At 38.9% G+C, this 22,349-nt stretch overlaps 1 protein-coding gene across 1 annotated transcript in view; it reads right to left on the reverse strand.

Moving 5' to 3' along the window:
- The window catches only part of ENOX2 (ecto-NOX disulfide-thiol exchanger 2), a 305,848-nt gene that overhangs the window by 19,073 nt on the left and 264,426 nt on the right, over positions 1–22,349 (reverse strand). Inside the window, exons 6-9 of the mRNA XM_081081306.1 lie at positions 20,219–20,452; positions 16,907–17,119; positions 15,107–15,213; positions 4,712–4,826 (exon numbers count right to left, since the gene is read on the reverse strand). Of these exons, the coding sequence (XP_080937432.1) occupies positions 4,712–4,826; positions 15,107–15,213; positions 16,907–17,119; positions 20,219–20,452 (669 nt within the window). The remainder of the gene's footprint in view (positions 1–4,711; positions 4,827–15,106; positions 15,214–16,906; positions 17,120–20,218; positions 20,453–22,349) is intronic.

The following is a 22,349-nucleotide window of genomic DNA, read 5'->3' on the forward strand; positions in this document are numbered from 1 at the left end:
GGTGGTCCTTGCTCATGGGTCTTTCACTTCTTCCTTTTCTTTTACTTTACTGGGGATAGCCCCCAAAGTTCTGTATTCAGCCCTTTGCTCTTCTTTCTCATTTGTCTTTCACACTCACTCACATTCAGCAAACAACTATGTATTACCATTTTCTACTCCTACTTTCTTCAACCCTGATTTCACGGAAGGCCAGTGATTGCCAGCAAACCTCCAGAAGCTAGGAGAGAGGCGTGGGGCAGATTCTCACAGCTCTCAAAAGAAACCAACTCTGCTGACACCTTGATCTCAGATTTCTAGCCTCCAAAACTAACTGAGAAAATAAATTCCTGTTGTTTCAACCACTCTATTTGTGATACTTTATTATAACAGTTTTAGTGAACTAATGCAACTACCAAGCTTCCAATTTCCCAGAATAGAAAACCTAGATTCATTCTGGGGTCTTTCTTTTTCTTCATCATCTATATCCAATCTGGCACCAAAGACTTTCATTTATTTCCCCCAAATGACTCCTAGCATCTTTAATTCATATTTTCTATTGTTTCCTTTTCTTCTACCATTTTTAAAACAAGTTTCTGTTGCCTTCACTTTTGTCCCAACCTTCATCACGTCATATCTCATCCTAGAAAAGTCTCTGGCTGGTCTCTCTTAATCCAAAATTGTGGGAAACTGTTTATTGCCTTCACTATCTGATAAGCATAGACAGAGAACTCCCTGAAACCCCCCGAAGGCTGGGTGCCTTTGAAGCCCTAGCAAAGCCCCACGTTGGGCGCCAGATGTCGAGTGTTTCCTTCCACGACCCGCGTGGAGTAGGGTTCGGTACCTGAAAGAGGAGCCGCACAACAAATGAGAGAAAAAGACACGAGATAATTTTGCAATATTGGAGGTCCAGGCGGGCAAGTCCAACTCAAGGAGAGGGACTTCCACCCATGCTCAGGCTGCTCCAATCTTTTATTGATCTGGAGTAGCCCTTAGGCAGGTGACCCCCTAGTAACAAACAGACTAGCCCATCAGCAAGGATTTACATAATAATAAATGGGGGGGGGGTAGTTTCAGCTACCACTGTCTGCACAAACAGAGGTGGCACCTAGCTCAGAGCTTTGCTAGGGCTTCAAAGGCACCCAGCCTTCGGGGGGTTTTGGGGAGTTCTCTGTCTATGCTTATCAGATAGTGAAGGCAATAAACAGTTTCCCACACAAAATTATCTTCTAAATTATATAATTCATGTTGCTTTTATCATACTAGTGCCACTGTTGAGACATGCTTATAGTGCCATATTACCCACTATGCTAAATCTCAGCTTGACATTCATGGTCCCCCATAATCTGAACCCATCTTATCCACTCAATCTTTTCTTCCTCTATATACATCATCCTTATTTCTCTCTGATCCATGCTCCTTCTCCTTTTCCCTCTCTGAATCAAGATGCTTTCTTACTTTTCTTCCTCTTATTGAAACCTATTCATCTTTCAAGGCCCTGATCAACTTTCACTGACTGTGAATACTGTGACCCATGTTAATAATCTCTTGCCTTTTACTACATTCTAATCAGTAACTTCCAGGTTAGCACCAAGTGATATTTCTTATATTTTATGTGGATTTACATATATTATATCTCTATTTCTATCAGTTTATAAGATATAATACTTGTTAATTAATTGATAAAACTCCTTAAGTGGGAATAATGGGAGGTTTGAGGACAGAAGGAAGGAGACTGGATACCAAGGGAAGAGAAAACTTGGCTAGAACAAAGGAGGAGAATTAGTGTAAGTCAATGATTGCCCGATGTGCTCTCTGGACCACTAGCATCTAAATCAGTGGTTCTCAACCTTCCTAATGCTGCGACCCTTTAATACAGTTCCTCATGTTGTGGTGACCCCCAACCAAAAAATTATTTTCGTTGCTACTTCATAACTGTAATTTTGCTACTATTATGAATTGTAATGTAAATATCTGATATGCTATATGTGTTTTCCGATGGTCGCGACCCACAGGTTGAGAACCAAATCATTTAGGATGCCTGGTAAAATGCAGATTACCAAACCCTATTACAGACATATTGAATCAGATTCTGCAGCCCAGAAATGGAAATTTTTAAAAGAAATCCAATGATTCTTTTTTCTTTTTTAAAATATATATTTTTATTGATTTCAGAGAGGAAGGAAGAGAGATGGAAACATCAATAATGAGAGAAAATTATTGGCTGGCTGCCTCCTGCATGCCCCCACTGGGGATCTAACCCACAACCCAGGCATGTGCCCTTGACCAGAATCGAACCCAGGACCTTTCAGTCCACAGACCAATGCTCTATCCACTGAGCCAAACCGGCTAGGGCTTCAATGATTCTTATATATACCAAATCTGAGAACCACTAGTGAACAAGGCAGAAGATAGATATTGAAAGGAAACAGCTGTTGTTATGTTTACTGGGTCCATGTATTTTCCATCATGACTAACAATAGAATGAAATAGTTTCATACTACGATGATTTGCTTTGATTTGATTTTTCCTCTTCAACCTTTTCAACCTTTGAACACAGAAGTCCTTTCTTTTATGGCAAGGGTATTTCCAGTAGTGTATCACAAATATGGCCTGGCAAGTATAGAGTACCTTGAAGAACAAAAATTCTGTGGCACTCCAAGGAAATGTAACTGACACTGCTAGGCTAGCTTTGACTCTTAGTTTCCCTGGGAAGTAAAATTTAACCAGAAACAGGTTATAGACTCCTGGAATTCAACTTTGGTAGCATGGAGAGAGGGAAAAAAAATCAACTTGGAGATCTAGTTGCTTAAGCTTTTAATTGGAACCAAGTGATAACTACAATGTAACTGATTGAGATAAAAACTGAGGACCTGCTTACTAGCTCATAGTGAACAGGAATTCTGTAGTTGAATACTACAGAAGCAAGATAACACAATTAGATACGATCTAGGGGGAGAAAAATTCGCAAAAGTCCTGGAATTAAAATGAATTGAAACCTTCTGGGAGAAAAGCTATTTGGTAAGGCCCATTAAGTCTATTGTAGATAGCTTTATTTGACAAAACATCCTGGCATGTGGAACAGGAAAGAAAATAGCTATAAGATGATCTGTCAGGGAGTTTCTTGTCTCTAAATGAATAAGATTCTGTGCAGTAGCCAATACAGCTTTTAACTCAAAAGAGATACAGAGTAAAATGCAATTATATAACCCTAGTAAGTGCATTCAGTCTGAATCTCCCATACACCACTCTCCTCCCCTAATGACTCCTCAAACTCAGCAATTTATCAAGTGGATGCTCAAACTTATGGTTGTATACATTTAAGGGTAACACTGGATTAACACTATATACAATACTACAGGATTCTTAGGTGGAGACAATCCTACAAATAAAAAATTAATCACCTCTAAAACATCCTAAGTACTTAAATAATTTGAATAGCTCAATTATCATTAAATAAATTATTTTGTTTATCTTGGTTATACGTTTATAGTATCTGTTTGCAGTAATTAGTATGTGTTAACTGTTCTGAAAATTCTAAGTATTCACTTAATACAAAGGATGCATTCAATGTATATGTAGGTTTATATGGTTAGGGAGATAACATATGGCCTAAATAGAGGAAATTCAGATGTAGCAGCTAATGAATGTCTTTTAAAAAGCCTGTCTTGGTGGTTTTCTCTCCTTAAGATTTTCTGCTCATGGAGTGAAGATTCTAGGATCACTCAAGTGGCTATAGAACTGCTGACTTCCATATGCAAGTGCTGGAACAAAGAAATTCTGATTTTCATGATAACCAATCTGGGATCTCTTCTCTTCTCTCCTCTTTCCTTCTCTTTCCTCCTCCTCCTCCTCCTCCTCCTCCTCCTCCTCCTCCTCCTCCTCCTCCTCCTCTTCCTCCCTCTCTCTTCTTTTACATACACATACATACACACAATAGGGGCAGTATACTACCATATCTCTAATGTCTAGTACAGTTCTTGGCATGTAATCATTATTAAATGAATAAATTAATTCTTTTAACCACCATAAAATCCCTGTTTGTAATGTACTTGTTACAAGTGTGGAAGCTGAGGCTCAGTGAGAAAGAAGTCCTTTCTATGTCAAGAAGAACAAAATTGGCACTGGAAATCAGGTGTTCTAACTTTAGGTCTGGTGCTTTGTCCACTGTACATTTTTGACTCCTAAGGTTTTCTGGAGTGTTTACATGAAAACACTGGCCTTTCGGCTGATATTTTAATCTCTCCTATGGTACCCCCTCAAAGATAATTTGATAGCAAATCGAAGAGCAGGGTGTTATATTGTTAAACAGGTTTGTCTTATGAGTTCCACTGTGGACCCACACCATGGCTTCTGTCTCACAGTAAGGTCCTGTCCTCGCCAATTGTTTTTAGCTAGTTCAATCTGATAGGTTTGTGCCCATCACTTACTGGGTATTAATGCTTTTAAAATACCATCCTTGCCCTAACCGGTTTGGCTCAGTGGATAGAGCATCGGCCTGTGGACTGAAGGGTCCCAGGTTTGATTCCGGCCAGGGGCATGTACCTTGGTTGTGGGCACATCCCCAGTAGGAGGTGTGCAAGAGGTAGCTGATCAATGTTTCTCTCTCATCGATGTTTCTAACTCTCTATCTCTCTCCCTTCCTCTCTGTAAAAAATCAATAAAATATATTTTAAAAAATACCATCCTTGCAAGTAGATGTTATTCAAATAAAACAAAGCAGAATTATCTTTACCTGATTCCTCAGTTTCTTTTGTTTCTGTTTTTTCTTCTATTTCATCATCAGACATCTCCATTTCTTCTTCTCTCCTGATTCCCATTAATTCATCATTATGTATGTTACGGATTTCCTAAAGTTAAAAGGTATGTTTTTTAGGTGGGAAAGCCTCAAAAATGTTGATAAAATGACCAGAGTTAAGGATAAGATAAAGCAGGTTTGTTGACATATATCAAAATTTCAGAGTTCTCTTAAGGCAAAGGCAAAGGCAAAGGGTCATATTGAAGCTAAAATAATCTCAATAAAACAAAGCAGACTTTGTACACTCTGTCTTGCATTAGTCTTTCTTTCCATACCCAGAGTTCTGGCAGTTGATAATTTTTATATCCCTCTCATATCAGAAAGTACTTGTTTTCAAGTTTTTTTTGGGTAGAGTATTCAACAGAACTCTTACTCAAATTTTTGCAGGTTTAGAAGTTACAGCAAAAATGAGTAGTCAGGAATGAGCTTCTACCAGATCACCACTTCCATCTATATATATAAAAGCTCTGTGACTGGAATGGTGGAACGACCAGAATGACCAGAATGACTGGTGGCTATGACTCGCATTGTGGTAGCCAACCAGCCTGATCCGGGCCCTGATCGGCCACCCCCCACCCCGGGCCAACCTGGTCCCCAATCGGCCCCCAACACCCCGATCGGGGCGGGGCTGGCTGGCCAACCACCCACGGCCCCTGCCCCCTGCCGGCCTGGTCCAATGGGCCCCCATTGGGGTGGGCTGGCTGGACCCCACCTGTGCACGAATTCGTGCACCAAGCCTCTAGTAGATAATAAAAATACTTTGCAAACAAAACACAAAACCAAAGCAAACCCCTAACTACTTAATGGCAGTGAAGAGTGAACAAAAGCAGGCATATTCTGAAGAGGAGCTGACACTTGGAAGAAGGGTGTGGGTCTCCCAGTTTTTAAAGGGCCTTTTAGTCTGGGAGCAGATCACCTCACAGGACTGCTAAATTTTTAATAGAAAATCCATGTTCTTTATATCTTAAAGAAATAAATAAGAGAGTGCAGGGTAACCACAGTCTCAGAACGAAGAGAGCCAAAGATAGAGAAATTCAAATTCTGTGAATAAGATCTATTCAAATTTCTATATAACCCATGAATCATAGAAGCACAGTGCAGATTCCAAACAACACAGCTAAGGCTAAAAGAACTGAATTGAGATTTGAGCTGCCATCTGAGATAGATAATTTTTAGCTTAACTCTAATAAATAAAATTAACCATTTAAAACAAAGGAGGGCAAAGTCAACATTCTTTGGAAGAACATAAAATAATCCAGAGTTTTAAAAGAAAAAATATTCAGCCCAACTTGCATGGCTCAGTGGTTGAGCATCGACCTATGAACCAGGAGGTCATGGTTCTATTCTGGTCAGGGCACATGGCCATGTTGTGGGCTCAATCCCCAGTGGGGGACGTGCAGAAGGCAGCCCATCAATGATTTTCTTTCATCATTGATGTTTCTATCCTCTCTCTCCCTTCCCCTCTGAAATCAATAAAAATATGTTAAAAAAGAAACATCGATGAGATAGAAACATCAATCAGCTGCCTCCTGCATGCCCCCCAACTGGGGATGTGCCCGCAACCCAGGTACATGCCCTTGATCGGAATCGAACCTGGGACCCTTGAGTCCGCAGGCCGACGCTCTATCCACTGAGCCAAACCAGTCAGGGCAGATTTCTCAAATTTGATGAAATAGATTATATATTCAAAGAACTCAGTGAATCCAAAGCTGGATATGTGTGAAAAAAGTATGACTAGGAATATCATAGTAAAACTGCTGAAAACCTTTAACTCTTTAAATTTATTGTGATAATCATTTCAAAATACATGTAATTAAAGTCATTAATTACATCTTAAACTACAGTACTGTATGTTGTTTATGTCTTATAAAACTTTTTAAAAAAGAGAGAAATTTTCAAAGCAGCCAGAAAAAAACAACACATTAAACGCAGGGCATTATCAATAGAATATGTTGATATTTTTTAGAAACAACAAAGGCCAGAAGTCAGGGGAACAATATCTTTAAAGTACAGGAGAAAATAAAAATATCTATTTACTCAGAGTTCTATATTCATAGAAAATATCTTTCAAGAATGAAGATGAGATATATCTTTAGACAAATGTAAATGCAAGAATTTGTCACCCAAAGACTTGCACCGTAAGAAATGCTGAAGAAAGTTCTTCAGACTGAAGGGAAGTGCTACCAGATGTCAATGCAGGTCTTCAGGGAGGCATGAAAACATTGGAAATGATCAAGATCACAGTGGGAAAGTCACTTTTTCAAAAAGTGTAAATATGAGAATTGTGTATTTTGGAGCAGCTTATAATCATTTAGAGGCCACTTGATGCCAGTTAAAATCTCCTCAGCACTGAGCTGTGTATTCCTTGCCAGGTTAGCTCCAAATGGGCCATAATACAGAAAATATCCAAAGGTGTCTGGAGAAAAATACTTCCACTTAGAGGGATTATAAATATTTCAAATATATTTCTTAATATTTAATGCCATAGGTAATAACTATCTAAATTAATATCCTCCTTTTTTATTGCTTTTATCAGGAAAAATAATGATTTCTATATTGTTTTCACTAAAGATAAATAAAAGTAACTTTGAAAAAAGTGAGCTACTCAATGCTATCATTGATAGTTAAGAAGCAATCTATATATATAAAAGCCTAAGTGACTGCTATGACCGAATGACCGGTCAACTAGTCGCTATGATGTGCACTGACCACCAGGGGGCAGATGCTCAATGCAGGAGCTTCCCCCTGGTGGTCAGTGTGTTCCCACAGCCAACCTCCTATGGCCCTTCCCCCTGGCTGGTTCCTCTCCCCTCAGTGGCCCCAATCGGAGTGGGGAGGGTTGTTTGGCAAGGGGGAAGGACCGCAGGAGATTGGCCTGCCAGCCCCCCCCAATGGCCCTGATCGGAGCATTGCAAGCCAACCTCCTGGGGTCCCTCCCCCTAGCCGGCTGTCCCCCCGATAGGCTTCTCTCACCAGCCAGGCTGAGGGACCCCACCCGTGCATGAATTTGTGCACCGGGCCTCTAGTAGAAAAATAAAAGTAATAGAAAATAGAAATACTAACATAGCATCCTTCATGTGCTGCAGGGGCATTACATAAAATAGAAGAAAATGATGAGTTGCTTGAGAAAAATGAACCTTAAAGGGCTGTGACTAGAGAGAGATTTGTTATGTCTGATTTATACTCATTGTGCAGAGAAAAATAAATTGCTAATTTCCAAGAATTCATTCTATCTCATGAGTCTAGGTTTCAGTTATCATCAAAGAGCTGTTCCTGGAAAGGTGATTCTAATGAGGGGTGACACTGACAAATTCAAGTATTGTAAAACTTACTACACCCAGAAAAGGCATGGCTCTCCTAGTTGTTTAACAAAAATGTAAACTGTCAGAGGGTATTAACAAAGACCAACTCTCAATTCACAAACATGATGTCTAACTCCAGGAAAGTTATTGTGTTTTTCAAAAGAATAAATTATGTTCATTCTAGAGAAATGCCCCATGGGCAAGAAAATGTTACTGAGAGCTAAGACATGCCCTGTAGCTGCTCAGCATCCACATGGCATCTTTCTGTTTCCAGCTGGTCAAGAAAGCATAATATCTTCTTAGAAGTATAAAAAGGTTAATGGCTAAGTAATACAGCTTATCTAGGGGTACCTCACATCTCTTAAAGAATTCCTAGAAATATAACATACCTATTGACAACTTTTACCTCTGTGCCTAAAATTACTTCATGAACAAGAGTTACTGGTTCTTTTCATTGATAATGAAATAAGGATAGGAAAAACTAAGAAGATATTTGCTTTAAGTTATTTAGTCTGGCATGCAAAGTGGTTAGAGCCCTCTAACCACTAGACAATCTTTCCTTTTTACATATTTTTAAATTAATTTTAGACAGGAAGGGAGAGGGAGAGAGAGAAACATCAATGATGAGAGAAAATCATTGACTGGCTGCCTCCTGCACGTCCCACACTGGGGATCGAGCTTGCAACTCAGGCATGTGCCCTTGACTGGAATTGAACCCGGGACCTTTCAGTCCACAGACGGATGCTCTATCCACTGAGCCAAACCAGGTAGGGCTAGACAATCTTTCTTAGCTACAAAGAAACTAAGGCCTGTATCATGACTCTTCTATAAATATCTGATACTAAGTCACATGAATATAATAGAAAGCAGAGAACATCAGAAGTTAAAAGGTACAATACTTCAGGAAACTTATGGAGAGCATTTAGTAAATGACAGTACCCCCCCTAAGTAAAGCAAGTGAGATTTTAATTCTTTGATAACCTTAACGTAAAACCTCTTGATAGCTAAGATACCTGTTTTCTGTAGTCTAGGGTGGATCAAGAAAGCTCTACTTTGGGAAGCAAACCCTAACAAATACCTTCAGAGTGAAAGGGTCAAAGGTAGCATTTACCTAAGGAAGGCACTCCACCAACCTTGGACATAGATGCAGGCAGGAGGAGGATTCTGAGCCACTGAAGTCCAGAGAGCATGAGAAATAGCAGTGCTTCCCAAATTTGCCCCTCCCCAACCCTGACATTTGGATTAAGTGCAAAACCAAAAGAGTGGCAATGGCAATTAAAAACATTTTCCAGACATTTTCATTTGTAACTCTCTACCTGAAATTGAGTGGGTCATGTCACTGACAGACTACATAAAAAAAGGTAAGATAACCTTCCTAAAGTATCTATACCACTCTCTCGCCCATAGTAGACCTGCAATATTTTTCATCTAAACAGTGAACTGTTGGTGATTTCTAAAAATGTGTTATAATGGCTTTGAGTCTGTTCTGAAAATGGTAACTTTTCTGAAGCTCAGAAATACACATACTTCTCCACAATGGAGGACAAAGCACTTTCAACATAGAATAAAACTGAAACCATAGATAGAGGAAATTACATGAAAACAATAATCTGTGTACCTGCTGACATTCTTGATTCATCATAAAATAAGCAAATCATAAATCAGTGCATGTTAATTATCTAAAACTACTTAAAAGTTTAAAAATTTTATGTGCACTTAAATTCATCTTTTATATACTCATGTTTTTATAGAAACATGATTATTAGAAAAGCAAAATTCCTTGCTAATTGTGTAACAAAACTTTACTTACCCAGATTTTCAACATTATTAGGATATGTGGTGTGGAAAGGGTGAAATGAAGGAATTGAAAAGAGCAGGGGATAGGTAGGTAGCTTTTACACTTAAATAGAAATTTGATTCTGTGATATCATTCAATACAATGAAGCAAAGCACAAACAGATTCTTAATCAATGCCTATTGTATGATACATAATAGAAATACAAATTAGATTGATCCAAATTTTGTTTTATGTGTTTTGATGGCTGAAAGCCAATAGCTAGTGTTAATGCAAATGGGCCCTAAAACAAGGGTATGCAGATGACTTGAACATCTATCTGTAAACAGGTCTTCAGAGTTTGAAATGGTAAGCCTGGAAATCTAGAGAGAAAGTTAAGTTAGCAATCACAGAATTTTATTTTACAAGAATGCTAGTAATCACCAAGTCCCTTTTCCTCTGGCTCAATGGTATAAATCACATATTAGGGAGCATGCAAGAGGTATCTTTTAGTGCCTACTGCCATTGCTCTAGTTTCGATGTTATCAAAGGTTTAACGTCTAATCTAGGCCAGCTTCTCAGGAAGAGAAACATGCAGGTTTTAAATGTTCTTGTAGAAAAATTGTTCCCAACACAGAACTGTCAGTAAAGTCATTACAGACACTAACTTTTAGAAAGGAGAAGGACTTTAGACGTCTTTTATTAGCCTTTCTAGTTTTATCAGCAGCAGCCTCACACACATGTAAATCAGGAAAATAAATCAATGAAAAAGATTCATTAGCAAACTAGTCTGTCTGACATATGCTAACAAAGTGAGTACCTAAACACTTTGTCTTCAGGGACATTTTATTCTTACTCCATAACCTATCTTTAACCAGAGTAAGTCAGTGCTGGCCGCTAGTAGGAGGATGACAATTAGACAAGGAATAGGTACTTTGTGACACCAGGAGGTCACCAGGCGGCATATTCCCAGAGGCAATTGGTAAAAAATGCTCAATATCACAAACTTCCAATTTGAAGAAACCCCTGATTTAGGAGTTGTAGCTTCAATGCCTACGGAAAAAAAAAAGCAAGTCTAGTTGAAGTCACTGAGATGTTCTGATTCTCAGTGGGGTGCTATGTGGCAGCTTCTGCCACAGTCTTTTCACAGCAAGGGTTCAGGAATCTGGAGAATGGCTGCACATAAATGAATAGAGACTAGACAAGAAATATGAATTTGGAAGACATTGGGGGAGCCAGACAGAAACTTAGCTCTAGTGACTAAGCTCCCTGAATCTCCGGACCCAAGGCTTTTTATTAACACATTTTACCCTTTAGCAAAGCAGATATACACATCAAAGGTAAGGTTTGGCAAACAATAAAGGATTATCAAGTTAGGGGAATTGCCCTCAGCAGTTTGGCAGCAGGTAATAATATGTAGATCTCCAGTCCTGCTGAAGATGTCCATCAGCCTTCTGACAAACTTCTCACATTTATTATGCTAACTACTGTTCCTAGCCTCCAGCAGCCTCAATTTAAGAGAACACTTTTTTCACTTTCTATAGGCTATCTCCTTTTAGTCCTCAGAGTTGCCTGTTATCAAGTGAAAGTATGTAGAGGTTAAAGAAGCTATGACTTAAAAAGGCACCAAAGCCCTGGCCAGTGTGGCTCAGTTGGTTGGGTGACGTCCTATGCAGTCAAAAGTTGCCAGTTTGATTCCTGGTCAGAGCACATGTCCAGATTTTGGGCTGGATCCCTGGTAGGGTATGTATGGGAAGCAGCCTAATGATGTTTCACTCTCACATCGATGATTCTCTCTTCCTCTCACCTCCTCTCTCTTTAAAAATCAATTAAAAGTCTTAAAATAATGAGGGACCAATATAATATAGAAGAGATCTTTTAGGTTTAGGGAATACAATACCATAGGAAAATGATGAGCTATGTTCCACTTTCAGTTGTTTTACTTATCAAGATTGAGGTATTCTAGGTAGACCCTTAATTTAGTCCAATCCAATAGACAGGAACATTTTTCTGGGCTTCTATAAATTCTACAAGGCACATTGTGAAACATGCAGCTCTTGGTAAGTCCTGCTAGCCATATAGTTTGCCCTCATCACTGTGCCAAGGAAGCTCTGCTACAATATTAGGTAATAGAGTATATAGCTCTAAGTTTTATACAGACCCAGAGAAATATTCAGCTCACTGGCATAGCTGTCTTTACTGAGAAGGTAATTAAAATGAAATATGTATCTACCAGATAGGTAAGTATGATATAACTGCAGAGAGCCTTGATGAATAATATTAATGGAGGCTATTTTATTGCAAAGTTGTTTACCAAACAGTTGTGTCCTAGGTAAGTTGGTGCTCCAGCCAGAGGCTGCCTTCTTCCAATAAGGCAATACAGATGCTCCTCCACTTATGATGGGTTAGAACAGCCATGGGCAAACTACGGCCCGCGGGCCGGATCCGGCCCGTTTGAAATGAATAAAACTAAAAAAAAAAAAGACCGTACCCTTTTATGTAATGATGTTTACTTTGAATTTATATTAGTTCACACAAACACTCCATCCATGCTTTTGTTCCGGCCCTCCGGTCCAGTTTAAGAACCCATTGTGGCCCTTGAGTCAAAAAGTTTGCCCACCCCTGGGTTAGAACCTGATAAACTCATCTTAAGTTGAAAATTTTGTATGTAAAAAAGTGCATTTAATACACCTAACCTACTAAACATCATAGCTTAGCCCAGCCCACCTTAAATGTCCTTCAAACACAATATTCAAAAAACCTCTGGCAACACAATACACTGTAGAGTATTGGCTGTTTATCCCTGTGATCATGTGGCTTACTGGGAGCTGTGGCTGGCTACTGCTGGCCAACATCATAAGAGAATATCGTATCACATATCATAGTAAAGTAAAAAAATCTTAAGTTGAACCACTGTAAGCTGGCACTCTCTGTATTATACTGGCAGGGCTTCTGGTAATGGGTGGGGCAGTTCAGACAGCTTCTTTCACCCCCTAAAAGGTGGAGACTTAATACTATTTTTCTACAATTGTAAGACATTAGCATTTTCCTTTCAGTCTTTATTCTTCTGAACTATTCAAACTACACTTAAAAAGTTTGGATATTTTTATTTTAGGGTACTAAACTCCACTCCTCCCCTTGATCCCCTTTGCTACCCTTCTAGTTCCCTGAAAGCAAATACCATCTCATTTTACATTGCCTGTCATAATGCTTGAGACAGAGAATTGCTCAGTAAACATTTGAATTGAAATGTTGAATTTTGTTTGTTGAAGCTCAACAACATGAGTTTCACTCTAGGATTCTAAAATCATTTTGTGCTACAGTAAGACAATAGCTCCTTTTTTTTTAAAATTCCTAATTCCCTTTTAAAAACAATTTAAAACATTACTGGCTTTTTATGACTCTACCCATCTATTGGGCTGATGTCTTCAGGAATGTCTCCCTAGTGCAGTGCTTCTCAACCTGTGGGTCGCGACCCCTTTGGAGGTTGAACGACCCTTTCACAGAGGTCGCCTAAGACCATCAGAAAACACATATATAATGACATATTGTTTTTGTGATTAATCACTATGCTTTAATTATGTTCAATTTGTAACAATGAAAATACATCCTGCATATCAGATATTTACATGACGATTCATAACAGTAGCAAAATTACAGTTATGAAGTAGCAACGAAAATAATTTTATGGTTGGGGGTCACCACAACATGAGGAACTGTATTACAGGGTCGCGGCATTAGGAAGGTTGAGAACCACTGCCCTAGTGACTCCCAGATCCCTTTGCTGAGCCAGAATTGATGGCTCAGAGATAGTATATGAACAGGGTTTTGCTTATTTTCTTCTAAATGCTCTTCACAGTTTTCATATTATTATCACACAAACTATGTCATGTATTCTCACGAAGACAGAATGAATAGATTATTATCTTCATTTTATAGGTTAGAAAACTGAGGCCCACAAAGATGAAATGAAATGACTTGCTCAAGACTTACAAGGCAGTTTATATCAGAGGAAGAATTTCTAGTCCTGAATTACCACTTACTAGCTGTGTAATTTTGTGTGCATCACTTAACACTCTGTCTCAGTTTCCTCACATGGAAAACATTAATACTATACCTATTAGCCCTTGTGGAGTTGTCAATGATAATTTGAAATAATACTATTTATCATTTATATAGCATTTACATTTTCTAAGCTGTCTACACATCTCTTACTCCATTTAATCCCATAAGACTGGTTTCACTATTAACTCCAATTTACAGGTGAAGAAATAGTTACTGAGAAAGGCTGACTTGCTCAAAGTGACACAGCTATAACATGTCAGAGTTGAGATTTGGATTCATGTTTGCACCCAAGTTCAGTGTTCTTTCCAGCTACACCACATCTACTGGGAGGAAGGTGAGATAACCAATGTAAAATGCTTTATAAAATGCAAATGTCTTACAAATGCTATTTAAATGTGAAGGAATATGATAATCTGCCCTACATATATAATGGGACTATTACCAGACTGGCAGGAAGGACTCAGAAACAAAGTTGAAAAAGTTGCTGCATACATAGATTGAACATGTCAGTGCTGGGTAATGAAGCTGCCCATAGGAACAGAAAAAGTTGACATATATGTAACATCATTCCAAAGACATATCAGTGAAAACAAACCTCCCATCTTTGTTTTTAATCTTGGATTGAGAATAACAACCCAATCACATCAGACATACTCTAATGTTACACTAAAAAATGTCACTTCAGCACAAGCAGACAGGTGTGTGTCAACCTTAATCTAAATCAGAGTCCTCTGTAATCTTTAAAGCTGAGACCTATAAGAGATGGCTGAGCAGGTTTCATAAAAGAAGCTCAGAAATTTCAGTGCTTCAATGTAACAACACCAGGGAGCTTTCAGCCCAAGTGTCAAGACGCTCTAATAAATGTAAGACAATACTAACACTGAATTCACAGGTCAGTAATTATTGTTGTATCCAAGACCAGCTAGCACAGAGAAGTAAACTTATAATTATCATAGCTACATTCTCACTACTAAGGATCCATCTAGCAGAATGTGCACATTTATTACCCATTTGGCGGCAGGTGGTCTGGCCACAGTGGCAGGTGATATAACATGTCTTAATGTTTCATTAGTGCCTTGTTGTGACCATGGGAGCTTGGCACTATTTAATTCTGGCTAAACTCCAAATCAATAACTTGTTAAAGGAAGAAACTGTCCCCCTCCGGGGCTATTAGAGTAAAGAGTTACCAACCTCAGCTTGTTTGCACCAGACACTGATGTTTTTACGCTGGGCTTTTGTGAAGTGGTCCCATGCCTTTTGTTTGGAGGCAGAATGGTACACAGCAACTATCTGCTCAACTGCAGCGTCAGATCAGCAGTTGAATTAGGCCAGCGTATCATCCAAGATGGCAAAAGAGGGGACAAAAGAAATAAGAGAAGCATCAGGCATGTTGTATCTTCTTGTATGACACTATTAAGCTATGGTGTGTGTGTTGGGGTACCATGATTTTAAAGGGGAGTCAAAGACAGAGATATCAATATTCAGAAAGAGAAAAGGGAATTCCAGAGGGCTTGAGGTAAAATGGGCACTAAGTTTTAAATACATGCAGTCTGTATCTATTCAGGCAGGAGAGGCAAAAGTCCTAGGTGAATGTGATTTAGTGCTACTGACTCTGCACAGCATGGTGGCAAGCAGTAAACTGTTATAGCTCCTTTTGACCACCTGCTTCTTTCATAAACCAGCTCTTTAAATGAACCTGGATGCTTCACTTCAACATACTCCATCCTTTTACTATTCTGAGGTATGTTGAACCAGAAGCATCATATCAAAACTTAAGATGGATGGAATGCATTTTAAGCCTAGAGAAATATAGGTTTTATGAAAGAATACCATGTATGTACAGGCTTAGATAGTATTTTTTTCAGGGTCTCTTAAAATGTCAAAAGGGGAAACATATGCAAATATTCTGGGGCTTTATCCTAACCAGTTTAAGAGAAGGGAAACATAGACATGACATTTTTGGGAAAAGACAAGGACAAAAGCCTCTGCCTGGCTGAGTGTTCACGGTAAGAAAATATAGAGGTTCTATTTCTTTCTTTATAGCACAGTTTGCACTCTGTGTACTAACAATTTAAGAATTTATATTGCCATGATACTTGCTCTTCTCTTTTTCTATTCTTTAGTCATACAAAAATGTGCTTTCTCCTTCTGAATTCTATGCACATATACATTTTCAAAATAAAAATGGAAAGTGATACAACTCTTCCTTAATTCCAATTACACATGAGTCAAGTATGGGAAGTCAAGTATCAGAAGAGTGGGCCATACTGCTTAAAGGCAAAATCATAAATCTGCACTCTTATTCTTAAGGTGAATATAGCTCCTTACTCAAAAGATATGAGTGCAGTATAGTGAAGTAAAACATTACTTGAGAATTTATCTGATCTGTTTCATTTAAGAGATTTTGAGTAGGTTTAGAGTAGCACTTCTTTTTGAAAAACGGCCATTTCAGTGGCTTCCCAAAAATGTCCCAGTCTCTATGACATCCAGTAAAAAAAAATGTACAAGAAGGGAAACTAAAAATAAAAGATTGAAATAGCAAATTTGGCTTTAGTCAATCACCTTGCCAAACATGGTTACATTGATTATTAAAAGAAGTTACCTAAAAAGCATATTATAAGAATGATGCAAATCCTACAAATGCTGAATTTTGACTTCAGCAAGGAAATCCTGAAAATTCACTGAGGCCTGAGGCTCTTATAACCTGAGAATAAGCCAAAGTAGAGGCACAGGATTGTGGTTTAAGTGTCAGTGTTTGTTTCTAAGGAGCTGAAGTAGATATGCCAGAGAAAATACACATTGGCGGTCCCCACATGTATCCTGTGAAATTGGAGCTTGGTCACTTGGCAATATAAGGAGAGTATATGATAATGAAGGAAGCCTTGCACCTTGACACAGAATGGCTTGGTAGGCCTGGCTCCTGTGCAGAAAAAATGGTGACTAAGTGAAGTGCCCTCTCGTCTTTTCAGCACAACTCTGATTTCCACTCACACTGAATGAGAATTCCAGAAAGGGCCTGCTTGAACTTCTCCTTTGCTTCTTCCATGTCTTTCTCATGGGCAACTTTCTCATTCACCAGGCGACGGATGTGGCTGTTGGCCGACTGAATCATGGAGTAAAAGTTGTTGGCACTGCGACGGTTCACCTCTCCTCGCTCAATCCAAGTGAGCAAGGTCTGCACGGCTTCTGAGAATTTGGATTCATCTTGAAAATAAACAAGGATTTACTTTTAGAATCATCAAAAGTAACCATATCTTGATCTATTTTCCAAACATGCCAGCAATGAGACCACCATGTCTTTTGGAAGTGGTTCTTATATGTATTGCTGAGGATGAGGAGGTGCATATACATGTACACACAGGTAGCAGGCAGGCAGACAGACTGAAAGAACCAAAGACTCATAAAGTAGATTGGTTGTAGTCAATGAAGAATTTTCAGAAAGGCAATTGTTTATTCTCTTTTTTGAATTTTTTTCCATCACCATTTATCCCCCTATACCATCTTTCACCTCCACCTTCTCCTTCAATCACCACAGTGATGCCCATATTGTGAGTTCTTTCTCTTTCTTCTTTTTTTCAATTCTCCCCCCCTCCCTCTACAGCTGTCACCCTGTTCTCTATGAGTCTGTCTCTATTTTGCTTGTTAGTTCAGTATATTCTTTCCTTTAAAAAGTTTTCTTTACTGATGTAGTTTTCACATATTGCAAATTTCTTAATCTCTCTGATGGTGTGTATGCATGCATATGTGTAATGTATGAATTAGCAGTGAGAGAATTTCAGAATTCTACAATCCTATTTTTTTAGTAAGGAAAAGTAAAATTGAGTCTAACTTGAATTTGATAGTTACTTTTTCCTTGATCTGGAGTTATAGTATCTGAAGGAGCCTTAGGAAGGAGTTAAATGGGTAATTCTTCAGGAATAAACACATCTTTGACCTTTTATAACATCACTCTTGCATTCATTCCACAACCACAGGCCTTCCACTCAGTCCAAGTCACAATCTATTTTGATGTAATTCATTCTGTTTCTACATTTCTTCACCTCCTGTTTCACTTGCCTGAGGAAACCTCCAAGTATATTTCTGCAGCTAGTTAGGAGTTATTCTCTAACGTTAAAATAGTAGCAGAGCTCTTCCAAAGCTTCTGGTACAGCTTCCCCAGATAGCCACTTACACATTGTGATGTTAACTCCTGAGAGGGCCGAAACTGGTTTGGCTCAGTGGATAGAGCGTGGCCTGCGGACTGAAGGGTCCCAGGTTCAATTCCGGTCAAGGGCATGTACCTGGGTTGCGGGCACATCCCCAGTGGGAGATGTGCAGGAGGCAGCTGATCGATGTTTCTCTCTCATCGATGTTTCTAACTCTCTGTCTCTCTCCCTTCCTCTCTGTAAAAAATCAATAAAATATATTTAAAAACAACAACAACAAAAAAACTCCTGAGAGGGAGAGTCCATTAGCATCCCATTGAAAGACTGTTCTAAGATTGTCAAACTGCAGCGGGAGGGCCGGGGAGGGTTGGGGGACAGGAGGTAGGGGGGTAAGAGATCAACTAAAGGACTTGTATGCATGCATATAAGCATAACCAATGGACATAGGAAACTGGGGGATGGGGGAGGCTAGGGGACTGTCTAGGGCGGGGGGATAAAATGGACACATATGTAATACCCTTTGTAATGCTTTAAGCAATAAAAAAAAAGAAATAAAAAAAAATAAAAAAATCATGTTCACAAAAAAAAAAAAAAAGAAAGAAAGACTGTTCTAGGTCTCCATATCCCTCTTTGGCCAGAAACTCTTATGTACAGTGGAAATATCTCTCACTGCAATTTGAATCCCTTGCTTCTTGACTTTTTTCAGTGTAGACATATAATGAGAGGCCAGCCTGCCCTTTATAGCAGCTTTTCATTTCACTACTTGCATATAATCTTTATGTTAATACTTACCTTATGCTTGAAGTCCACATGACGAGCAAATTCATTAAAAAAATCAAATTGACCCATTTGGTGTCATGTGAACAGGTCATTCTTGAACTGGCATTTTACCAATGATTTCAGCTTTTCCAGTTTTTTAAAAAAGTCGCATTATTTCTGTGTCTCTATCCTATACTATGTTTTCTGCTTTTCTTTTACAGGAAGACAAAATCAATGCAAACAAAGGGTTTCTTAAATGTATGAATCCCTTAGGCCAGCAATTTTCAACCTTTTTCATCTCATGACACACATAAACTAATTACTAAAATTCTGCAGCATACCAAAAATATATTTTTTGCCAACAAAGGTATAATTTTGATTCATTCACCCTGGATGGCTGGTGTTGTGTTGGTTGTTGTTATTTTTTTATTTGACAATCTAAGTGAAAAGACGTTAGTGCCTCTGAGTAAATAGGTATACTTGCAGCACACCAGCATGCCTTTTGTGGCACACCAGTTGAAATTGTGGCCTTAGGTTATCTGATGCAAACAAGTTTGGTAAATGAGACCTATTGAAATTAGAATTAGCAGCACCTTGCTGAGCCTAGAGCACCGGAAGCAGGGGAAATTCATACCTTTAAACCTGGTTTGGTGTCATCAATAAGATCAATGGGACACCAGCATTTACCTGATAAAATCAACCACACAAGAATGAAAAGACTGAATTTAAGCTACTAACACAGGAGAGTAGGCAAGGCAATTAACGTTAAGTAAGCAAAATGCTTCAGAGGGTCAAGCAAGAGAAACAGGAATCAAAACTAAAAGAAAAGCAGTCTCATTTAGCAATGTCTAGAAATCTCACGGACACTGTGTGAAATAAGTTGAGCATTTTAAGGGCTTAAACAAGTCCTCTTTTTAAGCTAAGTCTTTGAGTAATCTAAAGAAAATGTACACTATGACTACTCTTGGGGCCTCCATTTTCTTATCTGTAAAATGGGAATTTTTACCAGAGTTTTCCAGGGTCACATCAAGTTCCATCATTCTAATTTATTCTGATTTAAAACTCAAACTAACTTGTTATCAATGATGAAAGGGAGGGTGCTTACATATCCCAAGTCATGGATTATTGCTAAAATTCTCTGATGTGGAGGGAGGCAGGGCGGGGAACTTGTTTCTTTCTAGAAATCTGCTGTGTTGAGAGAAAAGCGGGACACAGGATAGACAGAATTTCTGGCTCTTGAATTACTATGTACACCTCTCTATCTGTGAGGTTAAAATACAAGAAATGTCTAGAATTTATTAGTGGAAAGTTCAAAGGATAACTGCAAAAACTACAAATATTTTTATTAAATTTCCCCAGAGGAGTTATTTTACTCACAAAGCTTAAATGTTTTCTATACCTTTAAGTTTTTCAGCAACAATGCTGCATTCATGATCTGAATAGTGGACCACTGGGGGTGGGGATGGTGGGCGCAATCGTTCTTCTTCCATCCTTCTACGGTGGCGCTCCTCCCTTGCTAGCATACGCTGTTTGCATTCCCACTCATACAGGTCATCTCGAGCTTGTGCAAAATCAACGTGGAGGCGGCCTGTGTCCTTCTTGTCAGTGCTAGAGCCCAGGCGAATGCGGTAACCTAAGTGCGCAAGAGGAAGGCAGAGGAATACAAGAGCAGCCCAGTGAGTGAGGAACTGTAGGTACCTTTCCAAGTTTAATGCTTCAGATGCGGTTGCAGCAGTTTCAAGTGACTGCATGACCCCAAATTCTCTCCCCACTATTAGCAAGGTGAACTATCAAAAGACTTGAATTATAGTCTCATCCCTGATAACAGTTTACTATTCTATGGATTAAGTCAGTCTTGTTTGTAGGATATTCATTCCTCCATCTACAATCTTACCTCTGGCAGAGAGAGGCTCTGTGGGTAATGGTATCAAGAATGAGTCTTGCCCTAACTGGTTTGGCTCAGTGGATAGAGCGTCGAACTGCAGACTGAAGGGTCCTGGGTTCAATTCCGGTCAAGGGCATGTACCTTGGTTGTGGGTACATCCTCAGTGGGGAGTGTGCAGGAGGCAGCTGAATCGATGTTTCTCTCTCATCGATGTTTCTAACTCTCTATCCCTCTCTCTCCCTTCCTCTCTGTAAAATATCAATAAAATATATTTTTTTAAAAAAGAATGAGTCTTATCAGATCCAGAGACAGAGAAGCATCAATCAGACTGTCAAACCTCAGAGGGAAGGTAGGGGAGGGTGGGGGTAAGGGGGAGAGATCAACCAAAGGACTTGTATGCATGCATATAAGCCCAACCAATGGACACAGAGAACAGGGGGATGCATGATGGGGGGGGGGCTTTATGGAGGGATGAAGTCACATATGTAATACCTTAATCAATAAAGAAATTAAAGATTAATAATAATAATAATAATAATAATAATAAATAATGAGTCTTATATGCCAAAAGCACAAATAACAATAACAAAAAATCAACAAATACATCACACTCAGAAGAAACAATAAAAAAAAAAAGACTACTTACAGAAGGGGAGAAAAATTTTGCTAACCACACATCTAATAAGGGGTTAATATCAAAAATATACAAAGAACTCAATCAACTCAATAACAAGAAAATATCCAATTAGAAAATAGAACTAAATGGGCAATTTCCCAAAGAGGACATCAAATGGCCAGCATAAACATGAAAAGATGCTTGAAGTCCCGAATCATGAGGGAAATGCAAATCAGAACCACAATGAGTTGTCACCTCACACCTGTCAGAATTCTATAATCAACAAGACAAGTGACAACAGGTGCTGGCAAGGGTGTGGCGAAAAGGGAGCCCTTATACATTGTTGGTATGGATGTAAATTTGTACAACCACCATGGAAAACAATATGGAGGTTTCTCCAAAAATTAAAAATAGATCTATCATACTATCCAGCAATTCCACTTCTGGGTATATTCCCAACAGGATTTTGATGAGAAACATGCACTCCCATGTTTATCACAACATTATTATATGGAAACAACCCAAATGCCCACCAGTGGATGAATAGATAAAAAAAGATGTGGTAGTTTTACATAATAGAATATTTTCAAGCTATGAGAAGAGAAGATATACTCCCATTTACAACAACATGGATGGACCCTGAGCACATTGTGCTAAGTGAGATAAGTCAAACAGAGAAAGACAAGTACATACTATAATGTTATGTACTAGTATATGTACTAGTAGAATCTAAACAAGTTAAATCTAAAAAAAGAGAGTAAAATGATGGTTACCAGGGGATAGGTTTAAATTAAACATGCAAGTGAGTCTCAAAAATACAGACAAGGAGGGATAAGAGTGATGATATTTCAGGGTACAAATTTGTAACAAGTAGTAAACAAGCCATAGAGATCTAATGCACAGTATAATGAACATAGACAATTAATAGGGTGCCTGGGGCCTGGAGCAAGGCTTGTTGGCTGTGCTGCTGGCTCTAATGAGGATGCAGCTCATGCCTCCCACCCTGGCCCTAGGGACCTGCACGACAGG

The sequence above is a fragment of the Myotis nattereri genome (assembly GCF_964212035.1).
Source record: "Myotis nattereri genome assembly, chromosome: X".
NCBI lineage: Eukaryota > Metazoa > Chordata > Mammalia > Chiroptera > Vespertilionidae > Myotis > Myotis nattereri.